At 44.5% G+C, this 12,519-nt stretch overlaps 1 protein-coding gene across 1 annotated transcript in view; it reads left to right on the top strand.

The window, feature by feature from the left end:
* The window catches only part of LOC126234834 (cyclic nucleotide-gated channel rod photoreceptor subunit alpha), a 1,223,148-nt gene that overhangs the window by 529,879 nt on the left and 680,750 nt on the right, over window positions 1-12,519 (top strand). Inside the window, exon 3 of the mRNA XM_049943575.1 lies at window positions 8,610-8,634. Within this exon, the coding sequence (XP_049799532.1) occupies window positions 8,610-8,634 (25 nt within the window). The remainder of the gene's footprint in view (window positions 1-8,609; window positions 8,635-12,519) is intronic.

Here is a 12,519-nt window from a genome sequence, read left to right as displayed (position 1 = left end):
CTAACCACAACACCCCTATTTTCTTTAACGGCTACCCGTGCCTTAGTACAATTTTTCCGGCTGTATTTAAGACCAGGAGTTGATTCGTCAGAACATTAATGATCGGGCATAAACCAGAAAGGAAAGGGCATATAATAGCGGAACAAATTTTGAAACGACAACTAGTGCCTTAGTACAATACTTCGGCCTATATTTACGACCAAAGTGCCCGCCAGTTAAAACTCTGAGGGTCGGGTAGAAACCAGAAAATAATAAGGAAAGGCAATATAGTAGTGGGACAAATTTTTAAACGACGACCAGTGTCGTAGTACGATGCTACGCCCTATATTTACGTCAAAAGAGCCGGCCGAGTAAAACTCTGAGGGTCGCGTACGAACCAGAAAATACTCGTAATTAGGAGGACAGGTAGACAATGACACAAATCACACCGTCCGACGCGAATGTTGCCAACCAGCCGACGGGATGTCGGCCTGCTGTTTGCAGTGCACGCTGACACCGGTGAAGCACTCCAGTATCTTCGCTCTACGCAGGCCCTCCTTCCGCAGCTCGTGGCTTCTGCCGTTCGGACCCCGTGAACACCTCTCGTCGCGACGCTACCGCCAATCCCCAAACTTCGTACCTCCCCCTCTCGAGCCAGCGAATCCGTATATTTATCGGCAAGCAAAGATCTTCTAAGGACACAATCCACAGATACCAACTCTTCCTCATAGATATTGGCAATGGGGCCACAAGAGGGAAAGTCTACACTACGCTTAAGTTAGTGGCGCCACTGAACAGTCTACTAATTTAATGGCGCCACTGCTCAATTGTAAAAACACGATATTTCGTGCTCATTTATTTGATGGCTGAGAACGTTTGCAGCCTGTATACACATGTCTGCAAAAGTAATGAGTATCCGTCTACTTAATATGTTTAAAGTTCCTTTGTTTCCACTTGCAGCCACGTGTCTGTGCATACTCATGTCCTGCACTGAGCATATAAAGTTTCCTTGCTCTATTTCACGTCTACTTTCAAGTAAGTAATGAATTCATGTCATAGCAAAAAAAACATAATTATTATTGTCGTATTTTACGCAATATTTCAGTTCTGCACTTTCATGATTTGTGGTGCACTTTGATGATAAATGCAGTACCACCGGCAGCTCTCGTTTCAGATTAGTTCTCCTTATAAGTTTGTCGAAGAATAACTGGAAATCAGAAGTTCATACTTTTAATGTGTATTTCAGAATACAGTGGCCCTTCAAATTGAACAGAGTGCATAAACATTTCACGGGTGTTTGTCTATAAGACAAACGTCTTTACTCTAAGAGAGTATCAGCTTTTGAAATATCAGTTGGTGCTCTTAACTAATCTGCTTCTTTCTGAAGCACATGAGCAAATTTTACGCTGTGCTTGCCAAGATTAATCGTTATGACTGAGTATTGTCCAGTCAGATTACGTTCTCATAGGGGCTTGCCTGAAAACTGACCATAAATTTGTTAAACGGCCAAGTTGAAGTTTGAAGACAACTGCTAGTTTTCCCGTTAAATGTCAGCTGCGTAACGCTGCCGATTGACCATCCCACCAGCAATCTAGACATCTGTTAAAGAGCTGCATTCGTCAGGAATCTCTGAACTATCACATGAGTAGCTTCGTTTCGATTGTTTTTACTTATTTGCTATGATATAGTAGCGAAACTACTTTTACAAAATGTTATGACAACTGCGTTTTGCCAATATGTTGAGCGTTCCTGTAAGTTTTCACAGATTTTTTTTTCAAAGTGGTAATATCTGTATGTACGGACTTACAACGGAAACTGTTAGAAGTAGTTTATCATAAACTTTTTCATCAGGTGGTAAATCATACTTTCATAGCGGGCTTTTAGTAAATGAACGGATAGATCATCCAACAGGAAAATTGACAGTGGCGATGGTGATGACGATGATGATGATGATGATGATGATGATGATTGGGAAACTCACAGAGCGCCTAACTAGACACAGACGTGTGGTCCACCTTCGACCTCTCCTAAACTGCGGCCAATGGCCTATGGGTGCGGAACTGTCACCCGACAGCTTCTCATTTGTGTTGATATCAGGGGTACTTGGCAGGTAAGAAATGGATGTGCGCTCACTATCACGTCACACTAACTACTGTACTATTCAGACCACATGAAACAGGCAGTTATCCTGCTGAAAATGACACCGCTGTCAGGGAAGACATCAAACACAGATGTGCGTGAGGCTGCGGTAACATTCATGTAGTCCTCAGCTGTTATCGTGTCTACAACCACTACCACAGATTCCAGGGAAAGTCCCCCCTATGATTCATAACAGCCATCCCCCCACCCCCCAATGCACCCGAGTGGTGCTTCATGTTTCAATCAGCCGTTCACCAGGATCATGGCACATCCAGACGCGACCACCCACAAGATGTAACAATAACCACGATTCGTACGACCTGGCGACACGTTTCAATAAATCCAAGAGGCAGTCTCGAAGATCTCGTGCCCACAGGAATCATAATGGACGATGTCATTGGGTTACTGGATCAACATAGGGTAACATACAGATCGTCTGCTGCCCGGCCTCACGTCCATCAACATGCATTGAACAGTGTGTTCAGAAATACGTGCATATCCATCATCACTGAATACTGCGATCATATCTGCCGCACATTTATCGCGCTTTACAGAGCGGGCAAACATCCGGCCTCCATGTTCTGTGATAAGACAATGGTGGACGTGGCGGCACGTCATGAAAAACTTTACTAAACGCTTTGTGTGAGAATTATGTACAACAAATAATTCGTAAACGCACTCATAACAGAAATGCATTGGATATCATGTCAGTAAGCAGACCTGACCTCTTCTAGGACATCCACAGTGAAACTGATATCAGTGACAATGAGTCAGTTGTTGCAAATGGATTACCAAAGTACAAAGTACAAAGGGCAACTAAAATAGGTGGAGAGATTCGCGTGTTCAGCAAAGTAGATGGAGAGGCAGGAGTGTCGTCTCTCAGTGAAGAATCTCAAACGTTTCACTCTGGACAGAAGCATGAAGAAGAACTACGGATCAAGTCTAAAAGACTTCTTGACCATGCAGTTAATAGATATATACTAAATAGAGCAGTTAGTGATGAGAGGCAATCTCTCTTCGGTATACAGTCACTCCAAAGAAAAGGATACAAAGAGTGCAGGGTAATAGGTGTAAAATATGGCCTAGGGCTATAGAAAGAGAAATTCTGAATGAAACGCGTTTGTCTGTCAAGAGGGCAATGCATGAAGCCTTCACGCCTGCCGTAACAGAGTATTATAGGAAAATCACAGAATTCAAAGAAATTGTGGTCATATGGCTGTCTGTGATACTTTAGTTACTGTCCAGACACTTATGGACGAGGCATGAACTAAAATTTAGAGTTGCTAGCCAAAAGCGGAAACGCTCAACTCCGTTTCCAAATGTTCCTTTACAAATTGAAACAAGGAAGTATTCCCCCAATTTAATCAGCGCAACACGGTAAAGAAGACTGACACAGGTATTATTGTCATTGTCGTTCTGAAACAACTTAAATCGCTAAAATCGAAGAAAGCTCCAAGGCTCGATTGAATCATATCAGACTCTACACTATGTGTGACAGAAGTAGCACTTCTTTTAACCATAGATTTATCGAACAAAAAACAATGATCACTGTTTGGAAGTGAGTCAGAAGTGACCCACAAAACTACCGTCAAATCCATTTGTTGTAGGATCTTAGAACATATTCGGAGCTCAAACGTAATGAAGTATCTCAGCGTGGCCTCCATGCGAACCACGACGAATTCTGAAAACATCGGTCATTTCAAAGCCAACTCGCACTCATCTTGTGTGATATCCTGAAAAGATACACATCACGACAGCTACGCTTACTATAGAATGTACCACTGTATGGGATGTCAAGCGAAATTTGTGACTGGATTGAGGATTTTTTGGTAGGGACGACGCACCATTTTATCTTGAATGGACAGTCATCGACAGCTGTAGCTTCATTTGTGCCCCAGAAAAGAGTATTGGAAACCTTGCTGTTCATCTTGAATATTAATGACTTTACAGACAATACTAATACTAACCTCCAACTTTTCACAGCTGAATAATTTATTTTTAATGAAGTACTGAATGAAAAAATCTGCAGTAATTTTGTCGAATTTTGATAAGATTTGAAATTGATACAAAGAATGGTAACTTGTTCTAAATACTCAGAAGTGCAAAGTTGTCTACTTTACGAAAATAAAAACATAGTAACGTATGACTAAAACACGGAGTCACAGCTGGAATCCGGTAGCTCATACAAATACCAGGGTGTAACAGTTTGCAGGTAAGTCAAATGGAACGATCACATAGACTCAGTCATAGGTAAAACAGGTGGCGGACCTCATTTTTTTCCGGTAGAATCCTAAAAAATTCAATCAGTCTACAAATCTCAGTGCTTACAAAATAATTACAGAACATACATACAGCCACTTCGGTCGCGCAACCGAAGTGGCTGTATATACGTTCTGTAATTAAATAGCACACAGTTGATGGATCACTGCCAATAAAATGTTTAAAATTTCAGGTATAGCCTCCCAACAGTTTAAATAATTATAACATTCACATTTAGCGTAACCTCCCATCAGTGTACTTCCGTAACCTCGTAATAATAAAATGTGACTAACCTCTCGATAAAACTGTGACTCATATACAACCTTTCAATAATTAACTGACTGTGAACCTAAACTGGTAAATCTGGACGTCAGCAATGCTGCGTCATGGCACTGAAAAATCATTCTGCATAAATTGAAAATTCTTACCTCAATGAAGTCGCCAGATAACGCGTATATATCTCCTCCTATAATGACAGCCCAGTGCAATGCTGGCCACTAGAATTGTTATGTATAAAAAAAAGCAAATGATTTTTCTTTGCGATAATAGGGATGACCATAAATAAGAAAAAATATAAAATCTTTAAATTCAGATGAATGATTGTCAAAAGTAATATTTATAAGAAAGATTATTATTAAAAGATTTTTTTTAAAAACATATACATGTGACTTGATATAACAACAGTACAAAATTAGTTGCTACAAATTACATATGCGCGTGGCAGCTTTTGCCCTATACTACATCGATCAGGCACCGCCATCGATCTCCACGACCGGCCCAAATTCCCGACTGCCAGCTGCCACTCCTACTACTGCTGCCGACACTGCTCTCTGGTCCGAGATTCTCTAATAACTTACATATCGCAGGCAGCGCGTGAGCAATCCATCGAAGTCATATCTGCTCGAGTGTGCTAGCAATAAATTCCTTAGTCATGGACCTCTTACACAAAGTTTCAAAATAGTCATGCGATCGATCCTAGAATAGTACTCATGCGTGTGGGACCCATCCAATACAAGACTAATGGAAGTGCTTATCGTATTCATAGCATATCATCCCAACAAAAATCTCTGTAAGTCGGTCTTAAACACCACTATTTTATCTACGTATATTTAACAAGGTCTGTCAGGTAACTGAATCCGTATCTGACCTTATGTGAGACTCCTTTTCCGTACTAATGTGGCCCCGTTGAAGTCTTTGCAGAGGTTGTTTGAGGTTGTAATGCTCAATGCTACACAGGGTGGTCAGAAACAGTCTCAAAAGCTTGTAAGGGTATTTGCATGGAAGGTTGTGCTGAGAAGAAACCTTAAAAAAATTGAAATGTTGCGCCGTTTCAGAGTTATTTATTTTGCATCGAAGTTAGCCAATCAAGTAGCCACGAGAGCAAATTCAAGCATTTGCAAGTTCTAAAATGCGGTAATGCACCGACATTAGTTGGCCATGTTGTTGAAATATTCATTACGAATTAAATTGTGCCCTTTTCGGAAGTGATGATTTAAGCGAGGTGAACAAAAGCTACGACTGATCGGTTGGAGGAAACCAGGCGAAGAGCGTGTTTGCAGACAGCGCTTCTGACGGGCTCCTGGAATTTGCGCATTTAACGACCTGATTGCCTAATTTAAGTGCTACAGAACTCAGATACTGTACAACGTACAGAATATTTTCTTAATTATTTCTCAGCGCAATCTCCCCTGCGACACCGTTACAAGCTTTTCTGGCTGTTTCTAACCACCCTGTACACATACTTTTTAACCATTTTCCTTTGGATAGAGAAGTATTGGTGATTTGAAAGGAAGCTAATAAACGTTCGTAGAGCACAGCTAAGGTGCTTCATTGATTATAGCCATTATCCAGGAGCAGTTCCCAAGACTTAGCAATTTCTACTTACTGTATTTTTACAAACAATCCTGCCGGAGGAACATCCACAACTGAGAATGATAGTAGAGACTGAAAATACCGCTTCAGTCGTAAGTTTTTTTTTCTTTTATTTTCCAGAGCTTCGATCACGACCGGTTTTGGGCTGTTACATGCCCGTCATCAAGTGTAATACCAAACATAATCGTAATACCAAAGCTAATAATAGTTTTTACAAACAGTAGTACACGTGAGACAACAGAAGAAGTACCATACAACATTTTTAGAAAACAGGAGTCGGGCTAGGTGCACTAAAACGTAAATCAAGGCCAAAGCGATACCAGACAACACAACGGACAACAGCCTCGAGATGACTGGGTGTTTGTGTTGTCCTCATCATTTCATCATCATCATGAAAGTGGCGAGATTGGGCTGAGCAAAAGTTCGAAATTTGTACGGGCGCTGATAACCGCGCAGTTGAGTTCCCCACGAACCAATCATCATCATCATCATCATCATCATCATCATCATCATCACTTGCACTTTGTGCTGAGATCCTGAGCGTCGCGATGGAGACTATAGGACGCCCTGTATCACCAGCGAGTGCAGAGCGCGGAGTAGCGTAGACGGAGGAAGCAAACTGGTGAACCCGACTGGCAGAAATACTGCCATCTGTTGACGGTAAGAACAGAGTGGGACCAACTACCCCCGGCCGTTCATAATTTGAGTAAGTGATTTACATGCAAAAAAAGTTGTATGAAAAGCGTACATTATGAGTGGTAAAGGATCATACACTCCTGGAAATGGAAAAACGAACACATTGACACCGGTGTGTCAGACCCACCATACTTGCTCCGGACACTGCGAGAGGGCTGTACAAGCAATGATCACACGCACGGCACAGCGGACACACCAGGAACCGCGGTGTTGGCCGTCGAATGGCGCTAGCTGCGCAGCATTTGTGCACCGCCGCCGTCAGTGTCAGCCAGTTTGCCGTGGCATACGGAGCTCCATCGCAGTCTTTAACACTGGTAGCATGCCGCGACAGCGTGGACGTGAACCGTATGTGCAGTTGATGGACTTTGAGCGAGGGCGTATAGTGGGCATGCGGGAGGCCGGGTGGACGTACCGCCGAATTGCCCAACACGTGGGGCGTGAGGGCTCCACAGTACATCGATGTTGTCGCCAGTGGTCGGCGGAAGGTGCACGTGCCCGTCGACCTGGGACCGGACCGCAGCGACGCACGGATGCACGCCAAGACCGTAGGATCCTACGCAGTGCCGTAGGGGACCGCACCGCCACTTCCCAGCAAATTAGGGACACTGTTGCTCCTGGGGTATCGGCGAGGACCATTCGCAACCGTCTCCATGAAGCTGGGCTACGGTCCCGCACACCGTTAGGCCGTCTTCCGCTCACGCCACAACATCGTGCAGCCCGCCTCCAGTGGTGTCGCGACAGGCGTGAATGGAGGGACGAATGGAGACGTGTCGTCTTCAGCGATGAGAGTCGCTTCTGCCTTGGTGCCAATGATGGTCGTATGCGTGTTTGGCGCCGTGCAGGTGAGCGCCACAATCAGGACTGCATACGACCGAGGCACACAGGGCCAACAACCGGCATCATGGTGTGGGGAGCGATCTCCTACACTGGCCGTACACCACTGTTGTTCGTCGAGGGGACACTGAATAGTGCACGGTACATCCAAACCGTCATCGAACCCATCGTTCTACCATTCCTAGACCGGCAAGGGAACTTGCTGTTCCAACAGGACAATGCACGTCCGCATGTATCCCGTGCCACCCAACGTGCTCTAGAAGGTGTAAGTCAACTACCCTGGCCAGCAAGATCTCCGGATCTGTCCCCCATTGAGCATGTTTGGGACTGGATGAAGCGTCGTCTCACGCGGTCTGCACGTCCAGCACGAACGCTGGTCCAACTGAGGCGCCAGGTGGAAATGGCATGGCAAGCCGTTCCACAGGACTACATCCAGCATCTCTACGATCGTCTTCATGGGAGAATAGCAGCCTGCATTGCTGCGAAAGGTGGATATACACTGTACTAGTGCCGACATTGTGCATGCTCTGTTGCCTGTGTGTATGTGCCTGTGGTTCTGTCAGTGTGATCATGTGATGTATGTGACCCCAGGAATGTGTCAATAAAGTTTCCCTTCCTGGGACAATGAATTCACGGTGTTCTTATTTCAATTTCCAGGAGTGTATATACAGGGCAGTATAGAACTGTAGTAAAACTCCTAACTGGGGGCCGTTGACTTACAGTTTATGCATAAACAGTAAAGCAGAATGACTTTTTTTCTTTTCCATGAGAAGCATGCAAATTTAAATTTAGTGGAAACGCATATAGTGCGATGGAATAACTAGGCATAGTCAAGAGGTAAAAGAACATACCCACGTGCCGCTCCTATTAGAAAACATCTCACTACTAAGCAAAATAGAAGGTAGCTAAACCTCAACGCTCTCACTGCCAAGAAGACCTGCACCATGTAATGCCTATCAATTACCTGGCAGTATTGCTACTATTTTCAATCTTACAACTGAAGCGGTATTTTCAGTATCCGTTGTATTTTTGCTTGAGGAATCTTACATGTTCTCAAAATACAACAATCCATTTGCCTAGAACTATTTGTTAATTTTTTTTTTCAAATATTTCGTTAGCTGCATTTCTGTAAGGGAAGTGGTACTCGACTAAAATCCATTTGCCTACAACTATTTGTTGATTTCTTTTCCAAATATTTCGTTAGCTGCATTTTCTGTAAGGGTAGTGGTACTACTTTGTACTTTTCAACTCCTTAGATCTCCTGCGACGTCGCGCAGTGCTCCATTCACTGCCGCTACCCGGCATCCAGGCGGCGCGACAGTCAAACTACGTGACATCCTGCTCTTCAGATTTTCTCAGAAACGTTTGTTAGCGAACCCGGACTAATGTTCTGTACTGAACCAGTATGAAATTGTCCAGAAATGGGTCGCCTGCCTCGATTTGACCAGCGGAACAGGATTAAAATTCTCCCTACCCCAGTAGCGCTAACTTTAGCCTTCATCAAGTGCGCCTCGTTCATCAGACGCCACCTGTAGGTAGCTAATGACTACACGCTCCGCAACGCAGCCTCTTCCTTTGGTGTGCCTACAGGGTGTTTCAAAAATGACCGGTATATTTGAAACGGCAATAAAAACTAAACGAGCAGCGATAGAAATACACCGTTTGTTGCAATATGCTTGGGACAACAGTACATTTTCAGGCGGACAAACTTACGAAATTACAGTAGTTACAATTTTCAACAACAGATGGCGCTGCAAGTGATGTGATCGATATAGAAGACAACGCAGTCTGTGGGTGCGCCATTCTGTACGTCGTCTTTCTGCTGTAAGCGTGTGCTGTTCACAACGTGCAAGTGTGCTGTAGACAACATCGTTTATTCCTTAGAACAGAGGATTTTTCTGGTGTTGGAATTCCACCGCCTAGAACACAGTGTTGTTGCAACAAGACGAAGTTTTCGACGGAGGTTTAATGTAACCAAAGGACCGAAAAGCGATAAAATAAAGGATCTGTTTGACAAATTTCAACGGACTGGGAACGTGACGGATGAACGTGTTGGAAAGGTAGGGCGACCGCGTACGGCAACCACAGAGGGCAACGCGCAGCTAGTGCAGCAGGTGATCCAACAGCGGCCTTGGGTTTCCGTTCGCCGTGTTGCAGCTGCGGTCCAAATGCCGCCAACGTCCACGTATCGTCTCATGCGCCAGAGTTTACACCTCTATCCATACAAAATTCAAACGCGGCAACCCCTCAGCGCCGCTACCATTGCTGCACGAGAGACATTCGCTAACGATATAGTGCACAGGATTGATGACGGCGATATCCATGTGGGCAGCATTTGGTTTACTGACGAAGCTTATTTTTACCTGGACGGCGTCGTCAATAAACAGAACTGGCGCATATGGGGAACCGAAAAGCCCCATGTTGCAGTCCCATCGTCCCTGCATCCTCAAAAAGTACTGGTCTGGGCCGCCATTTCTTCCAAAGGAATCATTGGCCCATTTTTCAGATCCGAAACGATTACTGCATCACGCTACCTGGACATTCTTCGTGAATTTGTGGTGGTACAAACTGCCTTAGACGACACTGCGAACACCTCGTGGTTTATGCAAGATGGTGCCCGGCCACATCGCACGGCCGACGTCTTTAATTTCCTGAATGAATATTTCGATGATCGTGTGATTGCTTTGGGCTATCCGAAACATACAGGAGGCGGCGTGGATTGGCCTCCCTATTCGCCAGACATGAACCCCTGTGACTTCTTTCTGTGGGGACACTTGAAAGACCAGGTGTACCGCCAGAATCCAGAAACAATTGAACAGCTGAAGCAGTACATCTTATCTGCATGTGAAGCCATTCCGCCAGACACGTTGTCAAAGGTTTCGGGTAATTTCATTCAGAGACTACGCCATATTATTGCTACGCATGGTGGATATGTGGAAAATATCGTACTATAGAGTTTCCCAGACCGCAGCGCCATCTGTTGTTGAAAATTGTAACTACTCTAATTTCGAAAGTTTGTCTGCCTGAAAATGTACTGTTGTCCCAAACATATTGCAACAAACGGTGTATTTCTATCGCTGCTCGTTTAGTTTTTATTGCCGTTTCAAATATACCGGTCATTTTTGAAACGCCCTGTATATTGCTTGCATGGAAGGAAAATCGGCGGATTAAGCCAAATTCCATGTCCATGAACGGGTCCGCACTTAACGAATTCCTTCTGTGGTTTCCGTATTCGCGTAAAACTAGTATTAACCAATGACAATCGCTCGCACCCGGTTTGATACAACCAAACGTGAAACATCAGTTCTGCCTCATTAGGCCCAAGACTCACTTCGTACACTAACGACAGATGTAAGCCGACTCCATTTCGCCAGCCCAAAGGCACTTTATTTTAACATTTAACGCTTACAACCAATTAAACTCAGTCGTTTTCATTGGCTGTTTCCTGCTCCCGCATATAGCGTTCTTAAGCAAAGGGCGGCATTCTGCCCTGACATTCCAAAAGTTTGTTTCTGATAGTTTCTTGAAACATAATATTGCTAAAAATCCCAGACCGGATGTAGATAAGGCGCCAGCAGCGCAAGTTGCGGTTAGATAAGGAAGTGTTACATAATTAATGTGTCTGGAAAGACGGCGTCAGTCGTCGAGAAGCCGCACGTGCAGCAGCATTGAACGACTTAGAGATGCCGCGTTATTTTTATAGGAGAAGGCGTTCGCACCTGACAGCGTATAAAGCTATTGATAATTTTGCTATTACTACTGAGAACTATGTTGGCGCACAAGTAATTCTGCATGGTCCGTCAATCTTTTGTGGCGATGTTATAAACTTCACTATATTATTACCATCCTTTCCAGTTTCCTCTACCTACATCGACACTGCTGCACGATTATTGCTGCGATGTCGTCGTGTATACACTGAAACGATATCTTACTCAGTAAGATCACTGCGACCACATGTAGCTGTTTACTCGTTTTTGTGAATTTTCTTCATTGTAGACTGATCAGCCAGAGCATTATGAGTACCTACCTAATAGCCGGTATTGGCACGTATAAGAGCGGCAACTCTTCGTGGAAAGGAAGCAATTATGCCTCGCTAGGCCGCTGGAGGGAGTTGGTACCACGTCTGCACACTCAAGTCACCTTATTCCGGTAGATTCCGGGGAAGGGTCGATGTGCTCTTGACGTCATGTAAATCACATCCCAGATGTGTACGGGCAGCTTCACATCTGGCGAGCTGGAGGGCCATCACATCAACTGGAACCCGCCACTGTGTCCCTTGAACCACTCCATCACAGTCCCAACCTTGTGACAGGGAGCAGTATATCTTTGAAAACTGCCACTGTCGTGGGAAATCGTGATCGCCATGAAGGGATGTACATCCTGTGCAACCAATCTACGAGGGCAGTTCAATAAGTAATGCAACACACTTTTTTCTGAAACAGGGGTTGTTTTATTCAGCATTGAAGTACACCAGGTTATTCCCCAATCTTTTAGCTACACAACACTATTTTTCAACGTAATCTCCATTCAATGCTACGGCCTTACGCCACCTTGAAATGAGGGCCTGTATGCCTGCACGGTACCATTCCACTGGTCGATGTCGGAGCCAACGTCGTACTGCATCAATAACTTCTTCATCATCCGCGTAGTGCCTCCCACGGATTGCGTCCTTCATTGGGCCAAACATATGGAAATCCGACGGTGCGAGATCGGGGCTGTAGGGTGCATGAGGAAGAACAG

The sequence above is a fragment of the Schistocerca nitens genome, chromosome 2 (assembly GCF_023898315.1).
Source record: "Schistocerca nitens isolate TAMUIC-IGC-003100 chromosome 2, iqSchNite1.1, whole genome shotgun sequence".
Classification (NCBI taxonomy): Eukaryota; Metazoa; Arthropoda; class Insecta; order Orthoptera; family Acrididae; genus Schistocerca; species Schistocerca nitens.
Note: the sequence above shows the minus strand (reverse complement) of the source record. Positions and strands in the feature narration are given on the sequence as shown.